The sequence below is a fragment of the Octodon degus genome, unplaced genomic scaffold, assembly GCF_000260255.1.
Source record: "Octodon degus isolate 3935 unplaced genomic scaffold, OctDeg1.0 scaffold00123, whole genome shotgun sequence".
Lineage (NCBI taxonomy): Eukaryota > Metazoa > Chordata > Mammalia > Rodentia > Octodontidae > Octodon > Octodon degus.
In genome coordinates, this window is record NW_004524699.1 from 1,062,242 (window position 1) to 1,088,193 (window position 25,952).

At 59.4% G+C, this 25,952-nt stretch overlaps 2 protein-coding genes across 2 annotated transcripts in view; both read right to left on the bottom strand.

The window, feature by feature from the left end:
* Ajm1 (apical junction component 1 homolog) overlaps positions 1-3,505 on the bottom strand; it is a 4,804-nt gene extending 1,299 nt beyond the window's left edge. The window contains exons 1-3 of the mRNA XM_023700235.1: positions 3,428-3,505; positions 1,830-1,929; positions 5-1,730 (exon numbers count right to left, since the gene is read on the bottom strand). Coding sequence (XP_023556003.1) covers positions 5-1,672 — 1,668 coding nt within the window. The 5' untranslated portion in view covers positions 1,673-1,730; positions 1,830-1,929; positions 3,428-3,505. The remainder of the gene's footprint in view (positions 1-4; positions 1,731-1,829; positions 1,930-3,427) is intronic.
* Positions 3,506-4,653: 1,148 nt separating this feature from the next.
* On the bottom strand, positions 4,654-25,902 carry Rabl6 (RAB, member RAS oncogene family like 6). Its single transcript, XM_004640398.2, has 15 exons — positions 25,542-25,902; positions 18,227-18,361; positions 17,870-17,917; positions 14,822-14,874; positions 14,122-14,213; positions 12,105-12,245; positions 11,695-11,800; positions 8,424-8,527; positions 7,865-8,148; positions 7,606-7,759; positions 6,885-7,100; positions 6,545-6,809; positions 6,201-6,378; positions 5,533-5,591; positions 4,654-5,457 (listed from the first exon to the last, which is right to left on the bottom strand). The coding sequence occupies exons 1-15, from the start codon at positions 25,669-25,671 to the stop codon at positions 5,260-5,262; spliced, it is 2,163 nt and encodes a 720-aa protein (XP_004640455.1). The 5' UTR covers positions 25,672-25,902; the 3' UTR covers positions 4,654-5,259.
* Positions 25,903-25,952: the final 50 nt, after the last annotated feature.

The following is a 25,952-nucleotide window of genomic DNA, read 5'->3' on the forward strand; positions in this document are numbered from 1 at the left end:
CGGCGGGAGCTGGCGGCCGCGCGCGGGTCCCGGGCGGCTCCCAGCCCCTGGCGGCCGGGCGCTCTGCCGCCCGCAAGTCGTTGTCGGTGATGGTGATCTCGGGCGTCACATACCAGTTGCGGCCCAGGCCCTCCCCCGCGCGGCCCTTTTCAGATAGGGACGTCTCCGACAGCGACAGCGCCGCGTAGCGCCTGGGCGAAGTGGAGAGGTTCACTATGACCGGAGGGCGCCGGCTCTCGGGGGATGCGCCCCGTGGTTCCCGCACTTCTCGCCCCAAAAGATTCTCGTAGCTGCGGCCGCGGCCCAAAGGGTCCTGGCGGTGCGGCCCCGGGGCCAGGATGTTATCCCAAGAGCGCGAGTAGTGGCGGCTGTCGGTGGCCAGGCGCGGCGGGCTGGTGCCGGTGCCGCCGTGCCAGGAGGCCAGCAGCGGCCCAGGCGCGGGGGGCGGCGCCACCTGCAGCGTGCGGTACGGCCGCGGGCCCCAGTCGGCCCAGGCTGGGCTGCTGCGCGGGTGCGGGTAGGTCCGGGTCAGGACCTCGCGCTCCCGGTACCGCCCGAAGTCCTCGGTGTAGAAGGTTCGGGTGGCGGGGCGCACCCAGGGCTCCTCGGGGACGTACCGTGGACCGAAAGGCAGCCCGTAGGCTCTCGGCGCCTCCCCATAATAGGAACGAGAGGGCGGCTCCTGGATCGGGAAGGTTCGCACGTCCCCGGCATAGTAGCCACCCCCGCGCCGCGGACTGGGCTCCGGGGGCTCCTCAGCCTGGTAGGGCCGGGGGCAGTAGCCCTCGAAAGGGGGCGCCGGGCTGCCTGCAAAGCCTCCCCCGAAGCCCTCCGGCTCCTCCGTGTAGAAGAACTGGGTGGGGCCCGGGGGCGCAGCGAAGAGCTGCCCACGGCGCTCGGCATAGTCCCGGGGCCCGTCATAGAACAGCGCGCGGGGATCCGCACAGTACGAGTCGGTGGGGGTGGGGGTGCGCGACAGCGCCGCGTGGCGAGGCCCAGGCACCGTGAGGCCGTGGAACTGCGGGCCAGCGCGGGGCCAGGGAGAGGCCTCGGCGGGCCCACAAGGCCGGGCCCCTCGGGCCGCGTGCTGCAGCACAGAGTCGTCGGGCTTGATGTCTAGGCGGCAGCGGACGTGGGGCGCAGGCCCCGTGTGTGGTGCGCAGCGGCCCGGGGTGGCGCACAGGGGGGCGATTCGGCCGGGGCCGCCCCGCTGCGGCTGCAGCTTGATGGGGTGCAGCTCGTTGGCAAGTGCGCGGAGCGCGGGGTATGCAGGCTCCCGGCGCGGCGACCCCTCAGCTTTGGCTGCTCGCTGAGTTTCCCGGGCTCGGCGCTGCAGGATGGGCGGTGAGGCGGGGGCGGGCGCCAGGCTCGGGGACACGCGGGGTGCACTCTTGGAGCGTGCACGGCGCCGCGGTTCGCCGTCGCGGGCCCGGGCGCGTGGCTGGGCGGGCTCCGGGAGCGGCTGCTCGGGCCGGGCCTCCATGACCGGCGCGTCCAGAGCCTCTAGAAAGTCGAAGCTGCGGCAGTGGCGCTTATTGAAGGGCGCGGGCGCAGCAGGCCGGGCCACGGGGTGCTCACATGGCTGGCGCCTGGACTCGGGCCCCGGGGCCGCCACCTTGATGTCCTGGTACACGGTTGACACCAGCAAATCCGGTGGGTCCGTGCGGGTCATCTTAAAAGGCGTCCCCAGGCTGGTGGCTCCAGTCACTCGACCTTTCGGGGCTCTTGCCCTGTGGGGATACGTGGGTCAACCCACCCTTATCCCCCCACTTCCCCCCACCCCCCGGTTCTGGGTCCCTTCCGCTCTGCTCGGCCATGGGCCTGCGTACCTGGGGTGATGGTGGTGGGGCAGCCCTGGCTGCAGGCCTTGGCCGTGGCTGCTGGTGTCTGGTCCATGACATCAGAGTCAGAGGCATCTGCAGGAAAAACCTGACCCCCAACAGACCAGGCAGGAGGGGTACCTTCTGTGGGTCCTGCCTCCTGCACTCCCTACCCACTCAGGTGAAGACCCCCTTTCCTGGCAGGCCAGGCAGGGTAGGAGGGCTGGGCGTGGGCTTAGGTAGTACTACTGCCCTCTGGTGTCCACAGCTGGAACGAAGGGCTCTTTTCAGCCTTCTGTGGGTGCCTTTACTGGGGTTGGTCCCATCAGATGCCTGCGACTGGGGCCCTTCCCAGTGCCCGGGCAGAGTGGCTGCTTTGCCAGTGCATCCCAAGGGAGGCAATGGGACTCACCTGACTGCTGACCGGCTCAGCGGACCCCTCCCCCAGTGCCGCAGGGGCTCTTGCCATTTGGGACACTGGCTGTGCCTTGAGTCCCAACTCCCAATGTGACCCCAAACGGGAAAATGTCTCCAAAGAGCATTCCTGGGTCTTCAAGCTCCCTTTGCAGAAACCTACCCGGATCTTGCTACCCTAAGGGGGCCTGAAATCTACCTACCTCATCAGGGAGATGGGAGAGCCACCCCCACTGCTGTGTGCATGGCTGCGGGAGCCAGCACAGGCTGCCGGAGCCGGCACAGGCTGCGGGAGCACACGAGTGTCGGAGCCACGAGCTCATAGCACCCCCTGATCTGTGCGCTCAAGAGCTGCGATGCTAGCGCCCCACGGCCAGGAAGCTGCCAGCCCGGGCGGGGGGCGTTGGGGGGCGGGTGGGAGGCGGGAAGAGCTCCCAGGAGATTCCTCCCCACTCCAGCTCTGGAAGCTCCATGGAAACCTGAGGTTCTTCAGCCCCCGGCTGCAGACTGAGCTGGGTCCAGGCTTGCTTTCAGATGTGGGCCACCGGCGCCTCTGCAGTCTCTAAGGCCTGGGGCTGGCCGGGAAGGGGTTCAGGAGGTGGTGGCACCCCCTCCACCCAGCACTAACTCGGGGGCCTCTGCCCAGAGGGTCCGCTGGGGAAACAGCCTGACCATGCCCTCACCTGGCAGGACTGTAGCTGGACGCCTCTCGGGGTCAGCCCTGAGTGTCCCAGGTGTACTGGGCTTCCTGGAAGCATGGCTGCTCTTTGGGGTCGTAGCCACTAAGTACCGGTCTGTGTCCCCATCTTAGCCTCCTGCATACCTGTCTGGACCCTCTTTCATCCTAAGCTCTAGGCTAGGCTGAAATTTGGGTTGATGACAGGGCAGGAGGCTCCGCCCCAGGGAGGTGACAGCGGGTTTTGCCGCTGCGGCTGTCAGGAGTTGTGCTCCAATGCCCCTCCTTACGGGAATGGGGGTGGGGTGAGCAGTCCTGGGACCCCAGATCTTCCGGAGCTCACGTGGATGGCCACACAGCCCTCCTCTCTCGCAGCACGGCCCAGCCTGTCGGGAGCGGCCATCGTGGGGACCTGGCCTATACTGCTTGGGGGCGGGGACTCTCCATCCTTTTGGGGCAGCCCCCAGCCATGACAACAGCACATCAAGCCATCAGCCCCCCCACCCCCGCCTCTTACCTGGCTGTTGCTCCTCCTGCCGAACAGGGTGGGCTGTGCAACCCCAAGCCGGCTCCACCAGGTCCCAGGCACCCCTGCACCCCAGCACCGAGCAGCAGCGCTGTTCTGGCCTGGCTGCTCAGTGCTGCCTCCAATGGCAGCTAATGGGGTGGCACTTAAAGGGGCCGCACCTAGGGGCATCCCGCAGGAAGACCAAGGTGGAGGCTCTCAGCTGGCTGTGAATTTGGGGCTGTGTGGAGCACAGTGTGCCAAATCCCCCTAGCTTCCCCAAGCACTAGTCTCAGGGTTTTAGCAGGGAGCCCGTGCCCCAGAGAAGCCTGCCATAATGCCAGCCCCACCTCTAGGACAACTGTCCTGGCAGGTGGTGGCTAGGCAGGGCCTCTGGTAGGGTGCTGAGGAAAACCTAGTCTGGCCAGTGCTCCCAGAAAACCTGCCTTCAGTCAGGCCAAGCAGGAGCAGATGGGCAACACTGCTCCTGCTGCCCTCTAGCCGGGCACTCTCTGCGTTTGCACCAGAGCTGCCAAGATCTCAGCAGGTACGAAAGGCCAGATGGCCGGCTCAGACCAAGCAGGGCCTGTTGTCCAGGTCAGAGTGGCTGCCACTGTACACACCTCACTGGGCAGGTCTGTGACCCATGCCCAAGCCACAGGGTGCTGTTCTGATCCAGTCCTCTGCCCCAAACAGCCTTGGTGCCTGCTAGCCAACTGTGGTGTGGCCCAGACACAGGGGAGGCTGGCAGCCCCCACACTGCATTCTGCTGGCCCGTGAGTCCTACCATGGCTGTTCTGTGTGGCCCCCACACCAGAGGTGCCCCACGCTAGGGACTAGAGTCAGACTAAGGTATCAGTGGTCCCTTGAGGCATGAGGCTCCCCAACAGGAACCTGAGGACTTGGAGGAGGTGGGCAGGAGTTGGCACACAGCCCAACACCCGTCACTGCAGCCCCCAGAGGGTTCTCATGGCAACGGGGCTCCAGTGGGCGGGGCTGAGTGTGAGCTGCAGGCTGTGGCCCAGAGGCTGGAAGGCTGCCTGGGGGAGGCACATGGCCCTGTCCCACAGCTGGGCGCTGGTATCCTGGATGCAGCTGTGGCCTAACATGTGTCCAGGGTGCTGGCCACATGGCACAGCTGGCTGGCACCAGCAGATCAAGGCCCTAGAGGGCCCGGGGCAAAGGTGGTGGGCTGGTTCCACCGAAGGTGGTCCGGGACGCTGAGAGCAAGAGACACACGCAGTAGAACCCGAGAGCTTTATGGTCGCGTGGAGTGTGGAGCAGGCGTTTCCTGCCCAACCCTGTTCCCAGGAGAGGCTGCGGCTGCTGCTCTGCTCCTGCCAGCCGAGGCTGGCACTGGGCCCAGATGCACACAGGGCAGGGCCACTGCGCCCACAGTGCGCCCGGGACCCCAAGCCTGGCAGCAGAAGCTGAACCCATGGCATGCTGTGGCCCCTCGGCCTGGGAGGCAAGCAGGGGTGGGCAGGGAGTGGATGTTTTGAGTAGCGGGGCAAGCCCATGCCCTGCCTCTGTAAACAACCCTCATGGGTCCTTCCTCGGCCTGTGACATCCCTGAGAAATGCCGGGGGGCTGGCCTTGGCCCTGCCTGGAGAGGGCTAGGCATCTGCCCCGCCAGTGGCAGCCCTGCTGTCCCCTTTCTCCCTGCACAGCAGGCTTGTCCCAGCCTGAGGCCCAGCACCTGCAGCACCCAGCCCCGGCCTCCAGCAGGAAGCAAATGCAGGGCAGGCCAACCAAGGAGCGCAGGCGGCGGTGGTGTGGGGTGGTCCTGGGGCAGGGCGCGGGTGGTGGCCTTGTCAGTCCCCCAGGGAGGTCAGCGGCCCAGACTAGAGCTCCTCATAGTCTCCACCCCCTGGGTGGCGGCCAGCGGGGGCCCCGCCCCCCAGGAAAGCCTCCAGCTCCTCGGCGGCTTTCTGCTCCTGGGTGCGTGCTGGCTTCCGCTTCCGGCGCCGCTCCTCCCTGGCCTCCTCCCCGGCCTTGCTCTTCTTGTGCTTGCTCTTCCTCTTACTGGCCTTGTCTTCCTCCTGGGAACGGACCTCAGAGTCAGCAGCGCTGCCCGGCGCTGGGCTCCCTCACACCACTCCCTCACTGCCCGGTACCTCTTTGCTTTTCTTCTTCTTCTTCTTCTTCTCCTTGGAGACCGGCTTGCCGCCCTTCTCTGCACAGAACAGACAGCCCTCAGCTTCCTGGCACCTGGGGCCTGGCCGCGGGGCGCACTGGCCTGAGGTCCCCCCTGCTCCCATCAGCGTGCTCGCAACAGCCCGGGAGGAAATTCTTTCCTCTCCATGTGGGGCTGAGGACCTGCTGGCCAAGGCACAGCGGGAACAAGTGCGCCTTCTGGGCTGCGGCCAGAGCCTGAGTGAGGACTGTGGGACAGCGGGGCAAGCACGTGAACCGGGGGTCGCAGCTGCACACGGTGCCCGCTCTGCCTGCAGGAGGGGATTCCTACGATCCCGAGCCCTGGGAGCCTGCCAGCAGCTCCCGAGAGCCCTGGTTGCCACCCCCGCTCCCTCCCAAAGCCCTGAAGGCACCTCAAGGCCTATGTGTTGGCAGAACAGCTGGCACAAGCTGCTGCACGTGCAGTCCAAATCCTCAGGGCTACAGAGGCCCCGAGGAGGGTAGCAAGACTTGTTTAGAGGCCACCAGGCCTGCTGGCCCTGGCCGCTGGCGGCTCTGCGGCCGTGTTGCTGACGCCAGACTTGGCGCAGCGCGGCACATGCTCTACTCTGAAGCCCCCTGCCCAGCAGCCAACCCGAGGACAGCCCACCTTCATCACTGCTGTCCTTGGGGCCTGGCTCTTCCAGCCCTAGTCCAAAGAGATCAGAGTCGTTCTTTGGTCTGAAGGAAGCGACAGGGAGCCGGGTTGCTGGGGGCAGGGGTGGCGGGGCAGGCCTGGCGTCTTCCTCACTCCCGTCGGAGGGGTCCTCTCTCGTGGGGAACTCATCCTAGAGTAGGAGCGGCTGGTAGGGCACTGTCCCTTCCTAGCCCACAGACCCCCAAAACAAGGTGGCCAGTTCTCTTAGGGGATCCCAAGCCAGGCAGCGGGGCCAGTGTGGACAGCGTCCTCTCCCAAGGCCCCACCCAGGCCCCGTGGCGAGACTCCGCCCTCACCACTCTGCGCCGCGCATCTGACTCCTCACTCTCAAAGTCCGGGTCGTCCATGACGAAGGACAGCATCTGCGCAGCAATGGGCCCCTCGGGGTCACTCTCCGATGAGGAAGATAATGCCTCTTTGCCCCCGGCAGGTCTTCTCGAGGCGCCCACCACAGGGCACAGGGTGCTGCCAGGCTGCTCAGACTCCAGGCTCGGCTGGGGGGGCGCCCGGGCTGGCGTGGGTACTGCCGTTTTCTGCAGCTGCACGGCCTTGGTGGAGGACCTTGGTGACAAGGACAGACGGGCTCCTGGGCTGTCCAGGCTGCCCTTCCCGCTGCCCCTGGGGCCCCTCCCGTACCATTTTGTCTCTGGCTCCAAGCACTGCTGGGGAGCCAGGGCAGACGTGCTAGGGCGACTGGCCCCCTCCTCGGCCTCCTCCTCACTCGAGAGGCTGATGTCTTTGCTGGGGACAGGGCCTGAGGGCAATGGGACCCTGCTGCTAGGCTGATCCTCGGGGTCCACATCGTCCTGGAAACCTGCCACCATTGGGTTCCCATCCAGGGCCTCTCCGTCACTGCAGAGAAGAGTGATGGGTCAGGAGGGGGGCCGGGTACCAGCACACCCTCAGTGCCTGCCTAGCAATGAGACCTCCTGCCTGGCCAGAGTTCCCGGGGACCAAGAAGTGGCACAGGTGCTGTGCCCTCTACTGCCAGAGAGGGTGTGGCCAAATGGAGAGGACCTTACTCCAGAGATCCTGGGAGTCAGTCACTGGCATTTCTGGCCACAGCAGTGGTGACATCGTGGGTGCCAACAGCTACCCCCTGGGCAGGGCTAGAGCTGGTGGCTGGAGCTGGGGAAGGGCACAATTCTGTGCCCAACTCTGCAGCGCCTGCCCAGCCTAGGTGGAGCTGGGGCTTTGTCCCTGACCCGACAGGACTCAGGTGGTCTCTCTTATGAGCTCCATGTGGCCCGTGGGCCCACCTGAGCCCTCCCTCCAGGACCCATGGTCACCACCCTGCCCAGCCCTCAGGCCCTACGCCATGGAGCAGAGGCTGCCTGGCCTCCAAACTTGTCCTCACCTGTCACTGTCCTGCTGTGGGTTCCTGGCTCCGACCTTCTTCTCATTCTTAGGCTGGGCAGTGTCCTCCAGGAAGCTGCGGTCAAGGCCATCTTCAGGAACAAAGTCCTCCACATTTTGGACCCTTGCTGGTACCTCTGCCGCTGGGGCTGGCTCTGTGGGCAGCACGTGCCTGTCATGTGGCACTGGGCCTCAGTGTGCCCATGTTCTGCCCCAAGAGGGGACCATGCTGGGGACGTGAGGACTGCTTCTCGGCCTACCTGCGAGTGTCGGGGCGGTGTCCGCCACCGCCGGAGAGGTTCCGAACAGCCGGGAGATAATGCTACGCCGCTGTGGGGGTGGGGCCTCCATGGGGGGCATGGGCGAGGCGGGCACTCCAGAAGGGCAGGCTGAGGGAGCACCAAGGGGTAGCGGGGGCGCAGGCTGGGGTGTGCTGGGGCTGGAGCTCCCTGTGGAGATGGTGCTTGGAGCCCCCAGTGGAGACTGGGAGCCTGAGGGCGGGGATGCGTGGCCCCGGCTGCGCGCCTCCATCATCTCCAGGAAGCTGGGGAGGGGTGGGGAAGGGGGCGTGAGGACCCCTGGGCGCTGGGGTCCAGGCCGGACTGCCCTGGGTGTTGTCTGCCCTCCCCCACAAGAGCAGCTCTGCCTACACTACCCATCTGTCCTACGCCTTTCTTTACCACCCTGTGGTAACGAAAATCCCCACTAGCAGCAGGGCGCTGTCCCAGAGCTGGGGCGGCCCAGGGCCCCGGGGCTGAGTGCAGGCCTCCTGCCGGGGGCAATGGGGAGCGGGGAGCGGCGCCCCACAGGCCCACGCACATGCTGTAGTTCTGGTCCTCCGTCTCCTGCTGCACCGACAGCTCCTCCAGGGTGGCATCGATGTCCAGCTGGTTGGTCTCGAGCTGGCGCAGCAGTGTCTCCCGCTAGAGGAGGCAGCCACCATTGAGCGACATCCCCCTCCTCAGCAGGGTCCTCCTCCCTTGGACCCAACATGGGGGCTGGCTGCCCATGGCCAGCTTGAGTGGTGTGAGACAGGGCCACTTAGCTCCCAGGGAGCCCCCTAGGGCTGCCATGGTGCTGAGGGGCTTCTGCAGCCCCCAGTGCGCGGGTACTGCGTGTGGCTCAGAAGCAGCACCTCCCGAGCACCTAGCCTGTACGACTTCCTCCGAGGCAGGGCTCCCCACCCCTCAACAGCCACTCAAACAAACACTATGTCCTCACGGTGCACACAGCTCTGGAAGCCAGGAATAGCTTGGGGAAGGCCATGCAGCCACGGCTGGGTGTCATGGCCCCTGTGGCCGCTCACCTATGTGGCCTGTGACGTCACACATCACACCTTCAGCAGCCACACAGAGCAGCTCGTGGCATGGAGAAGGGCCCACATGGGTCACCGGAGGGCGCCCAGGCAGCTCAGCTGCAGAACACAGAGAAGCGGAGGAACTGTGGCCCAGAAGAGACGGGACTGTGCCACTGGCCTCCTACAGGCGGGGTGCGTGCAGAAAACGTGGGGAAGGTAGGCAGCCCTGCTCAGGAGACAGCTGGGATGCCCAGCATGCCACCATGTGGTCTGGTTCTGAAACAGGCTCCACCTCTAGGGAGCCAGGCTGACACATGGCGCTGAGCTCTGCCTAGCAGTCGCTGTGCCTTCAGGCCACTGAGCTGGGGCACGGTGCTCTGGGAAACTCCTGGGCCTGGGTAGTGTGCCGCTGCTTCTGGATGAATTTCAGGATGTCTGGGGCAGGTAAGAGGCCTGCTGACAAGGACAGCGGGAATGGGTCCTGCAGGCGCCACACAGGAGAGGCTGTGCCCATCTTGCCACGGTGCCAGCACCAACACTGGCCCTGGCACCCTATCCTCGTACTTGTAGCTGTGGAAGCCTGGGACAAAACCTTCAAGGACCAGAGCAGCCGGGTGGCCTTAAGTTCCATTTCTCTGTGGTGACATGAGTCTAACCCCAGTCAGGGGGCTAGGGATATAGCGGAGTAAGTGCTTGCCTGGCAAGTGCAAGGGCCTGAGTTCAATCCCTGATACCACCAAAAAAAAAAAAAAAAAAAAAATCTAGTTAAATAAAACAAAAACACAAAAATCAGGTCCTTTTCACTGAGGGGTCCTAGGCACAGCACCCCTGCAGAAGCCTTGTCTCTCAATCAAGAAAAAGGAGCTGAGGGGGCCGGGGAGATGGCTCAATAGAATAAGCGCTTCCCTGGCAAGCGCAAGGGCCTGAATTCGATCCCTGGTTCCGCAAAAAAAAAAAAAAAAGAAAAAGAAAAAAAGGAGCTGGTGCGGTGGTGCACGCTTGTAATCTGAGCACTTGAGAGGCTGAGGCAGGAGGATCACTGCAAGTTCAAGACCAGCATAAACTATACAGTGGGACTCTATCTCCAGGAAAACAAAAATGGGGCTGAGAACCAGCTATGCGGTGCACACCTGTACGGCCAGCCCTCGGGCAGCTGAAGCCGGAGGGCTGAGTTTGAGGTAAGCCTGGGCTACACAGTAAATTCAGGGTCAACCTGAGTTACCTAGTGAGGTCTTGTCTAAACTAATAAAACCAAGCCAGCAGAAATACAGAAAAGGGGCTGGTGAGATGGCTCAGTGGTCTACAGCATCTACTTAGAACAAGCTAAGCTAAGCAAAGCACAGGGACCGCGGTTCAATCCTCCAGCACCACATGCCAGCCAGCCCCGCCCCCTGGTGGGCTGAGCTGGCCACACACAAAATAAATGAATAAATAATTAATAATAATAAATAAATGAACCCAAAGGACTGACCTCATTAAAAAAAAAAAAAAAAAGAAAAGAAAGAAAGAAAGAAATACAGAAAAAAGGAGATGGGTGTAGTGGCATCTACCTGTCCTGGCACTCAGGAGGCTGAAGCAGGACAATCAGCCTGGCTGCAAAGTGAGACGCTGTCTCAGAGGGGAAAAAAGGGAAGGAGGAGCGGGGAGCTGGGTGAGGCTGGTAGCACAAAAGGTCACCCTAGCTGCCTGGGAGGATGGCAAGTTCAGGCCCAGCCTGGCAATTTAGTGAGAGCCTGTCTCAAAAAAAAATACAAGGGCCGGCCAAATAGCTCAGCGGATTAAAATGCCTGCTTAAGCAGAGGCAGCGGCCAGGGCTTGATCCCCAGTAAGCCACACTGGCCCGCCCCCGGGGGGGCGCACTGAGACTGGGCGTGGCAGCGCGTGCCTGTAATCCCAGCTCTTTGGGAGGCTGAAAACAGGAGAATCACTACAAGTCCCATCTATGTAGCGAGACCCTGTAGACCCCTACTAAAATACAAAAATAAAATACAGAAGGGTTGGGGATGTGGCCCGGTGGCAGTGTGTGCCCAGCATATACCAGGGCCTGGATTCCATCCTCAGGGCAGGACAGGAAAGAGGCACTAGGAAAAGGCAGGCTTGGCTTTTCTGAGTGAACACGAGGCCCTCGAGACACAACCGCACAGCTGAGCGGGGAGGCAGCAGCCCAGGTCTGTCAGCCCCAGTCCCAGCACAGGCCCATCCAGTGGGCTTCCCTCCCAGCCTCAGCGTGCCCATGTCCTGCCAGCACTGGGACCCACGGCGTAGCCTGGGCCAGCGCACAGGGGCAAGGGCTGTACACTGTGCTAGGTGGCGTCCTGTGAAGGGCCACACTGCAGATTCTGTCGCGCTGCACCAGAGGGAGCCAGAGGCTCTCAGGGTCTGGCACTTGCCTTGCCACATGGGGCTTGTTTGCCACAGCCCACACCTCAAGGTGACAGATAGCACCTCACCCTTATCTTCTGTCCAGACCCAACCTGCTACCACCTGTGCCCATCCTATGCCAGCCAAGGCCACAGCCCTAGAGCAAGAGGAACACGCTTGCACTGGTAGGGTTGGGAAGTCGGTCCAGCTAAAGCCTCAGATTAGTTATGAAACCAGGCTGGGTCCCAGATTTTGGCAAAAGCACTGTGGAAATGGGATGCAGTATAGCAGATGGGAGGGGTGCCCCTGGCAGGAGTCGCCCTGAACCCCTGCAAACCTCAGTGACTTCCCTATGCTAGCACCAGCTCTCAGGCCCCGGTGGGTGGCAGGTGCAGTGGGAGTCGGCCGCCCACCGTCAGCTGCAGGACCCACCTGCAGCTGCAGGAACGGGATGTTGAAGAACTTATGCAGGTACTTCAGGCCAAAGCTGTTCTTCATGGAAGACTCTGCATATCGGAAATAGGAGGAGCCTGGGGGTCTGTTTTCAGAAGAGAATGGTGTGAGAAAGGCCCTCAGTGGGCAGGGGCTCAGCACTGTGGCCGGGCCTGGGACTGCCTAGCAGGCCCCAGCTGAGCTCCACGTTCTAAGCTGCTGTTGCAGTTGTTCCTCCTGGTGGCCTGAGGAACCAGACAGCAGCCAGATGGCCCCTGGTCCTGGGGCTCACCCTGGCTTGTACCTCCCTCGGGCCCAGCCAGGTCTGCATCTCCAGCAAGGCTGCCTCAGTGTCCCTCTGCAGTACCACCAACCATGCCCAGGCACAATCGCAGGCCAGCAGCACCCACCTGTCCAGGTGGTCGATGAAGTCACGCACGTCGTCGGGCAGAATGACACGGTGCTCGCCCATGTCACGGTAGTTGCCCAGCACGCACACGGGCACGTGGGTGGGCACTTTGGGAAGCTCTCGGAGGATGTAGTTGAAGGTCCTGGGGGAGGGAACAAGTCTCAGCCACGTAGAAGCTGAGCGTGCACCTGCAGCCCTGCCTGCTTTCTCTCCTGGAGGACACACCTCCATGCAGCCCAGGTCCTGGCCTCGCTTCCCGCCCTTATGAAAGCACTGCTACCTTCCCCTGCTGCCAGCGGCACCCTCTACTAACTGCATCTTGGGCTAACCCATCCCTCAGCCTGGGTGCCGAGGCCAGCATCTCGGGTGCCCTGTCCCTCAGCTGCTCCTGCACCATGCTCTCAGCTTGCAGACGCTGTGAGCGAGGCAGGCCTGCTGCAGGTGGACGAAAGGTCTTACGGGCCTCTCTCACACACAGAGGCTGCCCAGCGGTTCACAGGGTGATGAGGGGTCTCTCGAGGTGCAGCCTGGCCTGGGCTGCTTCAGTCACTCAGTGTCTTTCAAGTGGCTAGTGAAGGTGCAACTCGTTCCACAGCTGGAGCGGCTGCAGTGTCCTCTACATCATTTTCTTGCCGTTGGAGACAGGATCTTATGATGTAATTCAAGATGCCCTTGAGCTCAAGGTAACCTTCCTGCCTCAGACTCACGCCGTGGGGTGGGACGTCACTCATGGATGTGTGGTGTGGGACCCAGGTGGTTTCTTGCTTTGCATTCAGCAGCAGCTGCTCCACACAAAGTGCTGCCATCTGACCTTACACCAGGGTCAGGGGCTCAGGCCCTGAGGGATGGCAGTGCCCCATCAATGGTCTGGCCACATGCGGTACTGCCCGGGCACCTGGCTGGGGTCCCAGTGGCCCAGACAGCATCTGCACCGCTTCTTCCCCGGCTGACCCTGCTTCTCCTGTATTCCTGCTGTGAAAGGCACCCATGTGGCCACATCCGCCCCAGCTGTCCAGTCCTCGCTGGCCTCTAGGACATCGCCTGCTTCCCTGGCCATTCCACCGCAGAAGCTCCCCTGTAGAACCCTGCTCTGGAGGGGAGGTGGCTCCTACACCACATGCCACTCCACATGGCAAAGCCACTGCCTCAGGCAGGTGACGGCTGGCACTGCCCATGCAGGGGGGGGTGAGCAAGCAGTGCCATTCCTGGGACATGGGCAAGCTCTCCCCTGCACGTGTGGGCGCCAGCCACGAGGAGGCACTGGTGCACAGTGTGCGAGCTCTTGCCCCGGGCGTGGCACAGGTTTCTCTGGGAGATTGGTGCTCTGTGGCACGCACGTGTGCCTTCACACAGGCAGCACTAGAACAGAAGCCTGGTTACACTCAGTGGCCACTAACAGTGACTCTGCTGACAGCAGGGCAGACTGTGCCGCTCCCATTTTTAGTTTTCGACAATGTACGCAGTCTGTGTGTGCCGTAAGAGCAACAGGGCTGTACACACCAAGTAAGGGGCAGGAACACACAGGGTACTTCTAAATCTGGCTGCTGTCAGGCCTGTCTTCAGGCAGGGTGGCCCTTAGTTGGCATCTGGGAATTGCTCTTGGTGCCCAAGGGAGAGCTCGTGTCACCCCGAGGGTGGAGGTGGACCCCCAAGGCTCCTGGGGGAAGACTGCAGGTCCCTCAGGCTCCCAGCCTCTGCCCTCACCCATTCTGCTTGCTGTCCTCTGCGCTCGTGAATCTGAGCTATGACCCCTATCAAGTCAGCCAGCAGGGGCTGCAGGGGGCCATGACATAAGCAGCCACTCGATTAGCAGGCTGCAGGCTGTGGAGGGGCAGGCCTCATCCTGGACATGCCTTCTGCCAGGGCCTAGGCCCTCCCACCCCCTGCAGGGGTGCACATGGACCCAGCTGTGGTCCACACAGGTAATAGCGCCTCCAGGCTGGGGCTCTGCAGGGTGCTCTGTATCTACAAAGGGCCACCACCTGCAAGGTCACTACCAGCCAGCGGCATCCTCTTACCACTGCTTGGTGATGTCAAACATCATGACCACCCCATTACAGTTCTTGTATACATCCAGGAACTCGGCATCCAGGGCCATTTCGGACTCCGCCTAGGACAGGAAGGAGCAGGTGTAAGACTGGGCTCCATCCTCATGGGCTTTCAGTGACCTGGCAGAGGCCAAACGGCACTGTCCCGATCTGAAAGCTGAGAGGCACTTCCTTTGGAAGGAAATGGGAAGAGCACGCTGCTGGGCCACAGGCGCAACTGGGGCATGAGGCCTGGTGAAAGCCAGCTGTGGGCAGCACCTGCCCTGGGGTCATGGGCTCCAGTCACCACCAGAGATGGGGGACTGACTGCTAAGACAGGTACTCTAGAACCTTCCAGGGCACACACAGGGCCAGAGGTGTGTGCAGCGCTTCCTCTCCTGGGCTAGGGAACAGCAGAGGACCCTGCTCAGTGATGTGGCCAGGCTGTTCCAACCCACACTGGGGGCCAGCCCAAAGTGGTATCTGCTGAGTGGGGCAAAGGCAGGCATCACTCATATGGGCAGCTGGCCAGGGGGAGTCACCCTGAAATGCAACCTTGGCTTGGGGTGCTGCACAGCAGCTAGTGGCCACTGCAGCACGGCAGGATGGGGAGAGAAGCAAGCAGCAGGGTCTGAAGGGTGGGCACGGCTGGGTCACAAGTGGCCATGAGCAGTGAGGACGAATGGCTCACCTCCTGGGGATCGTTCTCTGTCTTCAGGCCGTCACTTCGCTTTTTGCTTTTTCCTTATTAAATGACAAACAACAATTGTGGTGTGTGAGCTCCAGGCCCAGGACTTCCAAGGACACCTCCCTGCCCCTGTGCCTTATTCAGCTTCAGAAGAACAGGGAACAGGCCCTGACAGCTGGACAGGAAGTGCAGGGCAAGTCCTGCAGGGCTTAGTGGCCGCTGGACAGGTCAGGTCTGCTGCGAGGCAAGCAGCTGCTCAAGACTGCCGGGTCCTCATGGCCCTCATGGCCACATCCAGGGCAACACTGAGGTGGGGCAGACCAGAGCTGATACTCCTGCTGGGGCTTCGGACACCCTGAGATTCACAAGCAAGCATGGACCACTGGAGGGAGACCAGGGCACAGGAGATGATCCAGCCACACCCTGGCTGCAAGGAGGGTAGTACTGTGGCCCAGCCCTGCCCAACTATGTTCTGACCCCCAAAGTCCCTAGGGCTTTACCAGGGGGACAGCCACAGCCCTGAGGGGCTGCTGCACCTGAGATGGACAACATGGCCACGCCTCCTTTCCACCTCTAGAATGCCCCACTGGGTGGGGAGCATGGCTTGCTGTTGGAAACAAATAGGGTTCATTTACTTAAAATACCGGCCCGCAACTCATCCCCAAGTCTGTTTCGGAGCCTCTGGCCGAGATCTGACCAGCCTAGCATGAGCCCCTGTGCTCAGGCGCAGCGGATGGCAACTCAGGAGGGGCCTGCCTAGCTGGCCACCCCCTCCCTCCCACGTCAGCCAGCAGCAGGACAGCTGGAGTTCAGAAGAAATCAGAGCTGCGGAGACTGCTCCCATCACCCCTCCCCGGAGGCATTCAGCAAGCACCCAGCACTCTGCCTCAGCCTCCAGCGCGCAGCTCAGGCACACCCTGCCAGGGACCGAGCTGCCCTCCTTCCCATCACGCAACAAACAGGCTGTGAGGGGCCAGTTCCTGGCCTGGAGGGACCTGTCCCTCTTGGTGCTGGCTGAGGAGCCCCTAGGTAGATGCCAGCAGGCAGAGATGAGGCCGTCACTGGGGAGCTTCCCAGGAGGACCAGCACCGTGTTCAAGCCTCGCGTGGTGAGAGGAAGAGCACGCTGGGGGATCCCAGGCAGGGGGTCTCTACCTGGAGACTGAAACTCTGATGCTTCAGCCCCAGGGCTTCCGGCATCAAACACCCTTGAAAAGCAGATCCTGCCAGGAGGACCTGCATGGGTTTCACCAGTGTAGACCAGAGCTGGACAAGGGCTTAGGGGGTCAACACCATCCCAGGCCTACAGGCTCTCTGCAAGAAACCAAGTGCCTCCCCCTGCAGTGACCAGTGCAGGGCCCAGGTGTCAGGAGGGCAGGCCAGCCTGAGCCAGCCAGGGGCTACAGCAGATGGGACGCTTGCCCTCAGAGCAGGGACAATGACAGGGCCTCAGAGGAGATGTGATGGGGGTGTGACAGAGACTGCTGTGCAGAGAGGGTGTGGAACACAAGGTTGGTGGCAGCATGGGCTACACATACTGTGCTCCTGGCAACCCCTCGGAACAGCACCTCGACTAGCTGCCCAGCTGCTAGCCCACTGCCTCGAGGAATACAGCTAGCTGGGAGAGGCCCTCTTGCACCTGCCCCAGAGCCTCAGCTCCACCAGGCTAAGCAGGTGAGAGCTCTGGGTCTGTTAGCAAAAAAGCCAGCACCAAAGGCCACATGCATGCACACACCCAGCCCTTGCCCAGAGATCAAAGAGGGCTTGTGATCTAGCGTGTCAGGGCTGGATGAGATCATCCGCTGTCACGGGTATCATGGGGTTAGGTGGGCCTGGGGCCCACCAGAAGGAAGGGGCTGGGCCTCAGCTATGGACACAGGCCCTGGCCTCTGGTCCCTGGGGCACTGCAGGAAATTCCTGTCACTTATGCAGCCTTAGCACCCATCCTGAGCCCAAGTTAGACCAGAGCAGGCCCAGCCCTTGGCAGGGTCCAGCTCTGTCCCAGCCACCCTGCCACGATAGCCTGAGGCTCCTGCACATCTGCCCCCTTACCTCTTAGACACAGCCCCACCAGCAGTACTGCAGCCTTCCTCCTTAAACACACAAGCTAAGACTGCCCGTGAGAAAGCTACCTGGGTAGCTCTGGACCCAACAAAGATGTTGGCTCTTAAAACAAACAAACAAACAAACAAACAAACAAACACATATGAATGTAGAACAGGGTCCACAGAATGTACAATCCGACCTAATGACACAGATCGGACTCGGAATGATTCTCCTGTCTGCAATCACCTTCTCAGCACGCCCAGGGCAGGGCCGGCTGCAGGACGGCTGCTGCGCTCTGCCGAAGCAGGCATTTTAGTCCGCTGAGCTATCTGGCCAGCCCTTATTTATTCATTTTTCTCTGGCTCTTTCTTCCTGCCTCCTGCAACCTGGGCAACTCAGTCTCCCCGGCCCACCCCCGATCTGTAGGCGAAACTCTCCTACTGCAGAGGTGCACAGACTGACTTTTCCTCTGAGAAATCAGGGTTGCAGCCAAGCAGGCACCAACTAGACCTGCACCAGAGAGGGACCAGAGCGAAGCCACAAGGACGTGCACACCAGGGTAAAGCAGCTTCCTGTGTGTGCTGGTGTCAGGTGCACACCACGAGGACGTGACCAGGCGTCCCTGCCAGCTCTACGGCCAGCCCCCTCCATGCCCTCAGGGTGCTGTGACAGGTACTAGGTCTCGCTGGCTGACACAAGCAACTCCTCAAATGGCCCATGTGGCCAGAGGTTGCTACACACCCCCTGCTGGTGCTCATCCATTCGGGGCTAGAAATGCTCAAGCAACCGAGGGTGCAGAGCCAGCAGGTCCATGCCACATGCCCATCCCGTTCACTGGCATGGTAGAAGCTGACTGGACACTGCCCACAGTGCCCACAACAGTGAACCCAAGCCTTGCACAGATGGACCTGGGACAGGCAGAGCAGGTCCTCTGTAGGACAGGGGACCAGAGAGTAGCTGAGACCAAGGTGACAGGCACAGGAGGGAAAACAGCTGCAGCTCTCACCTTTGTCGACCACATCCCAGACTTCAACTTTCACTACATCGTCTGTGGCTGAAACAAGGGAAAACCTTGCTGAGTATGCAGAAGGGTGACAGGGCTCAGGGGTCTAGGGGCAGGCCCCAGCATTAGTCTGTCCCATCCAGAGCCCCTGGCCATGTGCCAGCCTGCAGGGTGAGCGCTCGTGCCTGGTGCGCGGTCACAGGGATTGAGTCTCTGGAGATGTCTGCTCTCTAGCCCACCTGAGCTACAGCTGCCCCCGGCCCTGACATGGGTTCACGGCTCCAAATCCCAGACGGGCGCTTCAGGATGACCTCCACATCCCTGTTGGGGTTCCCGCTGGAGGCTGGGTGGGGCACTCACTCTTGTAGCTCCAGTGGATGCTGGTGACCTGGATCTCCTGCGTGGGGATGTATTCCTCCACAAACTTCTTGCCCTGCAGCCGGTGCCATAGAGCAGTCTTGCCTGTGTTCCTGTCTCCCCGGATCACGATCTTCACTGAGGGTGAGGAGGGACAGAGAGGACAGACCAAGTCATCACTGTGACAGGCTTGTACACTTGGTGGGAGTCCAGCCCTGGTGGCTGGTGGGTAGGGAAAGGAGTGGATGAGGAGTGCTGGGGGTCCTGGCTACAGCAGTGGGGTGTCTGTGCCAGAGGAGCTGGGTCTGGAGGGGCAGGCAGGGGTCCAGAACTGGAGTTTCCTCCTTGGGGACCAGGATCTGCCCTGGAGTCCGATACCTGAGGGACAACTGGGGATCCTCGGGCCGAAAGGGATGTGCCTGGGGCAGCACCCTGGCCTGGCACGGCTTTCCTTGAACCCACTATCCCTGCAACTGGCCAAGTGTGGTGCATAGCTGTGCAGAGGGCTCACCCCACTCCACACTGCTTTGCATGCCAGGCTGTGCCCAAAGGGCCCACTGGTTCCAGGCAGGGGCAGGAACAGGCTCCAGCGATTGGAGCAGGGTGACTCAGGAGGGCAGCATGGAGGTAAGGTGCAGGGTCAGCAGAGGCAGGCGGTGCTGCAGGAGGGGAGGCCAGGTCAGAAAGGACTGAGTCTTCCCGAGGCCGTTCCTGAGCTGGGTACCCCTGTGGGAGGGGTAGGGTGCTGGGACCCAGACACACCCTGGCAGTCCTAGGCCTAGGAGAGGGAGGCCGATGCCCCGCACAGCAGGGCACAGTGGCCCCAAAACTTCTATAGGGGTCAGGATGGCTCACGGGAGCTTCGGGGCTCAGGAGAGACAGCCCTGGGGTTTATCTTTTCCCAGATCGTCTCTGCTGACTGCTCTTGCTGGATCCTCCCCTCCCACATCCAACTGTGGACCGTGGATCTGGGCACCAAAAGCTGGTGGCCAGTGGTTGAACTGCTCAGCAGCGCTTGATCTGGGTTGTCTGCCTCCTCTATTGCCTCCCCACACTCCAGTCCCACACGTAGCCATGTGGAAGTGTCAGCTGTTCTCAGATCTCAGGCACTTACCTCCTCCAACCTCACTCAGGGCTGTGACAGGCCACCTCAATTCCGAGGTGCCCTGGGGAGAGCAGAAGTGTGTGGCTGGTAGGACCTCCTGCAGGTCTGCAAGGACCCCTATGCCCATCCCTTGCCTCTCAGGGACCACCTGTCAGGCCTGTGGAAGACCAACCTGACCACAAGCTGGCCTGGACTCACTCTACACACAGGCCACAAGGGAGGTTCCTGCCTGCCCCACCTTCCTCATGAGGGAGTAACAAAGAGTGGAGGCAGCTCCCGGGGCTTGGGCCCTGGGGAGGCGGGCACAGGCGCAAGCAGCACCCTGCAGGAATCCAGCGTGCCCTGGCTACAGGACTTGCTATTTTCTTGTGCCAGTTTTGGCACATAGTGCTAAGGATGTGTCCATGTCGAATCCTGGTAAACCATAGCTATTTCCCTGTATCCACTGGCATGATATTGTTTAAAACATTCTCTTAGCGCTTGCTTTCTGGGGCAACTACAATCCTGTCTACTTAAGAGATTTCACGTGCACATACCGTCTCCCACTGACCTCTTTCCAGAGGCCACACCTCTGCAGTGCTCCGGCTCCACCGGGTTCCTGCCCTGGCCTTCACCGTCTTCGCTCACTGGCTTTGGCTTATTCCTGCTTTTCTTGGTTCTACTCCCCAGGGCCTTTGCACTGAGCTACCCTCCTATCCCTTTTGATGTCAGGCTAGGTCTTTTTTTTTTTTTTCCAGACAGGGTCTCAGTGTATAGTCCAGGCTGGCTGTGAATTCACAGCAATCCTCTGGCGGCAGCCCGACTGCTGCGATTACAGGCACGTGCCACCACACCCAGCAAACAAGGGTTGTGGTAGATACCTTTTTTTTTTTTGTATTTTAGGGAAGGGTCTACAGGCTGTTTAGGGTCTCACTACTAGAACAGACTCTAAAGATCTGCCTGTTTATAGCCTCCCAAGAGCTGGGATTACAGGGTACGCTACCATGCCCAGCCTCAACTGCTGTCTCAGCATGCCCTGGGGGTGGGGCCAGCACAGAAGGGCCAGGGATTGAACCCTTGACCCTTACACCCATTTGCAGGAAATTTAATCTGTTGAGCTATTTGGCTGGCCCTAGATTTTTTTTTTTTATGAGCAGAATATATTTATTGAGAGAAAGAAAGCTCCTGTCCTGAGGGGAGGGGAGCGGGTAATGCCCCCCCCCCGATTATTTTTGAAGACCGTAAATGAATGCTTTAAGTTTTGGTGTTTTGAGACGGTCTCACTATGTAGTCCAGGCTGGCCTTGCACGCATGGCGATCCTCCCGCCTAGCCTCCCAGGCGCTGGGACTTCAGGTGTGCGCACTATGTCCAGCATATGCTGAATTTTATTAAGACATTTTTCTGTGACTGTAGTTTCTCCCTTTTGCCTGCTGGTAAACCATACCTATTTCCTGGGGCAAGTTCACTTCATCCGGATGTGATGGGGCCTAGACCCATCCCCAGCCTTCCTTAGGCCCTGCCCTCTGCTCACCAGTAGGGATGGAGAGCACTTTCCTCTGTGGCTTGCTCCGAAACACTTCCCAGCCACCTCCTGCACTGTCTGGATGAGCTGAAAACTCTCGGCCAGGGTGGTTAGGGTTCCTTCACGTTTCATTTTGTCATTTTAATTTTTTTCTTGTATCAAACTCAGGGACCTATACACTAAGCTAAGCTAATACCCTCCTCCTGAGCTACATCGTGACCCTTCTGAGACAGGACCTCACTAACTTGCCTGGGATGACATTCAACATGAAACCTGCTGCGTGTGTTGGCATTAAAGGAGTACCATCCCCTACCCCCTTTTTTTTTTTTTTTGCAGAGCCAGGGATTGAACTCAGGCCCTTACACTTGCCAGGGAAGTGCTTATTCTACTGAGCCATCTCCCTGGTCCCACCCCTGCCTTTTTTAAAAATAGTTTTTTATGACAGGGTCTTGCCATACAGTCCAGGCTGGTCTTGATCTTGAACTATGTAGTCTGGGCCAACCTCAAACTTGTGCCAATCCTCCTGCCTCAGCTTCCTGAGTGGTGGGATTACAGGCCTGTACACTGGTTGATTCTTTCTCTCTCTTTTTTTTGGCGGTACTGGGGATAGAACTTGGGACCTTAAACTTGCCAGGCAGGCACTTAAGTCACTGAGCTATCTCCCAGGCCCTGATTCTATTTCTTGTGGAATCTTTATTTTTTGCTGTTCTGGGGAGTAGAGTCAGGGTCTTCATACTAAGGAACAGCCCTAGCCATTTTTTTTTTTTTTTCTTTCTGAAACAGGGTCTTGCTAAGTCACTACACGGATCAGGATGGGGCCAACCCTGGGCTCAGCCTCTGATAGTGCCAGACTAGAGGCATGTTCCATCACACTCCCTAGGTTTTAAAGTTTAAAAAGGAAAGTCGAACGCTGGGAGCAACGGCACACACCTGTAGTCCCACTTCTTAGGAGGTTAAAGCCACAAACTTGAGAGCAGTCTGGACAACACACAAATCCAATACAGCCTCAAAGTAAACAGAGAAGCTGCCTGCCGTCACAGAAGGTGGTTGGTGGGCCCACCAGGTTTCCTAGTTGTCCTTGGCTTAAGGCTCATGTAGACAATCAGGCTCTCTAATGAGCCTGCAGGCCTTGCCCACTCTGACCTCCTTTTACTCCAAGATGTGCTTTGCCCATGTACCTGCAGTTGGAATGGATCTGCGCGGTCAGGACGCCTGCTCAGTTTATACTGGACTCACGCAGTGTCCCTTCCCGGCTCCTGGCTGCCCATCTGCCATTATGATCCGGGTATGTACCTTATGAGCCACAGCCATGCTAAAACAAACCCAATCTCATGCTTTCACTTTGAACTGATGGTAGGCCTAGGTGGGCTGACTATAGCATTGTGATTGTCAAGGAATGTGGAATTATTATTTTTTTATGTTTTAAATTTATTTTATTTACGGAACCGGGGACTGAACTCAGACCCTTGCGCTTGCCAGGGAAGCGCTTATTCCACTGAGCCATCTCCCCGGTCCCTTAATTTTTTTAATTGTGGAATTATTTCTACCACTTCTTTATCTTTATTTATATATGTATTTGGCACAGGGTCTCACTGTGTAGCTTGGACTCGTAGTGATCCTCCCGTTTTCAGCCTCCCCAGTGCTGGGATTACAGGCATGGGCCACCACGCCCAGACTTGGTGGCTGGCTCAGCGTGCCGGGTGGCAGGGCCAGCACAGTATGTGGTACCAGGGATCGAACCCCCGTCCCTGCACCCATCTTTACTTATTATCCTGGTTTCCTCCTAGCCTTTACTGTCTTCTATTAAGTTGAGCAAGATATTGACCCCTTCTTTTCAACTGATGTTTATTTGGAAGAGTTGTAACCTATTCCTATTCTCAGTAACTCCTGAATTTTTAATATTCAGTTACTGTTACATAATCTAAACTTATTATCTTTCTCACACATATTGCTTTCCCCCCACCCCCACCCCTCTCTTACATATTGTAAGGAATTTTTTTTCTTTTCCAGACAGGGTCTCAATATGCAGTTCAGACTGGCTTTGAACTTACTTTATAGCCCAAGCTGATTTGACCTCAAAACATTGTCTCAACCTCCCAGTGCTGGGATTACATGAATGTGTCACCAAGTCCGGCCAATGCAAGGGATTTTGAACACCTTAACTCTGATCCTGGGTTATGTGCTAGTTTCCGCTGTGGAAGTGAGTGCTTTCTTCTTGCGTCTTGTCTAGGTAACCCTCATTACCAACTGACATCACCAGTGTTCACTGGCTGGTATCACTTAGATTTTAAAACTCATTTCCTAGCTCCTTTGGTCACCTTTGCTGTTTGAATGTGAACCTTTCTTTTGAGCTCACTTTTCCATCTGTCTAAAGAAGACCCTCTGTACAGATGGATGTGTTATTTAGTTCTCCTTGAGACAGGGTGTCACAATGTAGCCCAGGCTGGCCTCCAACTTGTGGGGTTCCTCCTGCCCTGTCCTCCTGAGTGCTGGGATTACAGGTGTGTGCCACCACAGCTGGCCCCTTCTGTATTCATGTCTGCAAGAATCTGCACAGTGAACTGCCAACCTGAGGTGGGAAACAAGCTCAGCCATACTTGCTCTGGTGCCACTGCTGCGTTCCACAGACCCCAGCGTTGCTGTGACTTCCCTGTAGGCCTCTGAGCTGCCAGAAGCGTCACAAGTTCAGGGCTGGTTCCTCATGCTATGGTTGCATGACAAATTCCTTGCTTCTCACTGCGGTTCTGAAAACTTTCAGTGATGTGCCTAGCTGTGGATGTTTTATAAAGTCTGGACTTGGACATTGTAGGGTTTCGTGTAGCTCATTAATTCTGCATAAGCCTCAGTTTTCTTCAAATACTGACTGCTTCACCTCCACAATGGCTGTGCTTTCCTTCTGAATCTGCTTAATCACTCTGCCCTACTTCTCCCTGCAGCTGAGTTATCGTATGCCACTTCACGGACCCTCTTTACACTTCAGAGACCAGGGTTTCCTTTCCCAAGGTCTCTGTCCGAGTGTTCTTAGCAAACACAGCAAGGGCTTTCTCCTCTGGGAGGCGGCCCCACAGCTGCATTCCCACAGGCACAGCCGGCCAGCCGGCCAGCTGCCGTGGACAGGGAGGTGACTAACGCAGGGGCGTTTTTCTTCTAGTTTATATGCAGATGGGTTCCGAAATGGAACTATGATCCAGTGCCTCCTTCCTCCTGACTCTAATTTGAAGGCTGTGCTGTACTCTGGGCATTTGTGCCTACAGGGTGTTTCTCATTATCTTAACAAACTGAAAGCCACTATGTGCCCCAGAAGGGTAACATTTTGTAAGACACAACGCTTACCTGTAAGTATTCTGCATCTACAGTTATTGTATCACTAGTTTGTTCCTTAGGCGAGACACTTGGGAAAACAAGTACTAGAAACTTATTATTCCACTAGTTCAGCGAATGAAAAGCATATATATATTCAACTAGAGGCACTCAACATCTCCCTGAAATGTAACAGAAATATACAATGAAATTTCTCTGGCCTCTCAACAAGGACAGTACAAGTCTCCCAAACAATGGATGCTGGATTTTCTACTCAGGAACAACTACATGTCCCTTTTTAGTCCCTCCTGCCCAGTGGCACCAGGGGGTGGGCCCATAAGGGAGCCTTGCTAGTGAGCAGTTTCTGGATCAGATCTAATGTCCAAGGGCCTGAGATTAGGACTCACTCAGATAACCATTGTTAATAAAATTAAGGAATGCAACTGGTCATTCCAAAGATTTGCATCAATGAATACTTTGCCCAATATTCTCTTCACAGAATTGAGAAATACAAAATGTCAAGTTAACACATCTAAAATGAGTCTGTTTTTAAACCTAAACATGTCTTTGGTTAATCAGCTTCTTTTGTTTTCTTTCTTTGACACAGGATCTTTCTATGTAGTTCAGGCTGGCCTCGAACTCCTGGCGATCCTCCTGCCTCAGTCTCCAGAGCTCTGGGGTTACAGGCATGTGCCCCCACTATCCAGTTTCGTACAGTGCTACTTTAACATAGGTGCTGCAAGGTTTTGCATGAGAAAAGCCTGGGATCGCGGTGTTGTGTGTGTGCCCTGCAGCCTTGCAATATGCGAGGGAAACAACGTCAGAGCAAAGGGTAACATGAAAGCCTGCAGTTTCTGCTAGGAAAGAACCTGTAAGTGGAAAAAGGCAAAAGAGGTCAAGGGAACAGCCTGTAGCTAAGAGCTGCACAAGATACATAATTTATAACAGGATGAAGCCACCTGGCGTTTGTACACAACCCCTCCAACCCGTAGGGATAGAGACGTCTACAATCTCTGCGCCTCTGAGAGCTGTCGTGAATGTGTCTGTTACAGATGTTTCCTTAGGAACCAAAGCGTCGCGACTCTCGTCTTCCAGCTGGATGGGAACTTAGCAGCCCCCCAGCCGAGCCCGCGCCCCCAGCCGAGCCCGCGCCAGACCCTGCGCTGCGCGCGCCGCCCTCCCGCGTTATGTAACGCTCCCCCGACGCCGAGGCACCCGCGCCAGTCGCCGCCAGGGCAGCGTCCCCGACAGCAAGCACTTCTCGGGCCGGTTCCCGCAGGCGGCACCGCTCAGGACGGAGCCGCTGTCCGGGGCGGCGCCGCGCGGCCCGGGCTCCTCCAGGGAGCCGCCGCCCGCCCCGGCCTCCTGCTCCCGCCCGGCTCCCGCGCCGCGGAGGCGGGGCCGCACTCACTGTTGTACTGCACCCCCTTGGCAAAGCGCCTCTGCAGCGCCTGGTTCATGGACTGCAGCCCCGCGGGGATGTTCTTGTCCCGGCCCGGAGCCTGCTCCGACCCCACCAGCTTCTTCAGCGCGGAGAACATCGTCGCGGCCCTGCTCCGCGCCTGGCGCGGCCCGCGAACTCAGCGGCAGCGGCGGCGGCGACGCGGCGCGCCTCGCAGCATGACCCGGCAGCCCGGACTGCACCCAGGCTGGACCCTGTGCGGTCGCGGGCCGAGCCTCGAACGGTGCTGGGGCCTCAACCGCGGCAGCTCGGCCGCAGCCCCCGCGGGCCCCGGCACGGCCAGCATCCACTCGCCAGCGCCGCCATCTTGGCGTCGGCGCCGCTACGGCGTTCGGCGAGGGACACTGAGCGCGGCGCGTG

Excerpts from the sequence above, each read along its gene's own strand:
- Rabl6 (XM_004640398.2), bottom strand. The coding sequence starts at position 25,671 with ATGTTCTCCGCGCTGAAGAAGCTGGTGGGGTCGGAGCAGGCTCCGGGC. Across the intron at positions 6,379-6,544 it reads CAGATGCGCGGCGCAGAGTG|GATGAGTTCCCCACGAGAGA; the intron begins GTGAGGGCGGAG and ends CTCCTACTCTAG. Across the intron at positions 5,458-5,532 it reads AGAAGAAGAAAAGCAAAGAG|GAGGAAGACAAGGCCAGTAA; the intron begins GTACCGGGCAGT and ends GTCCGTTCCCAG.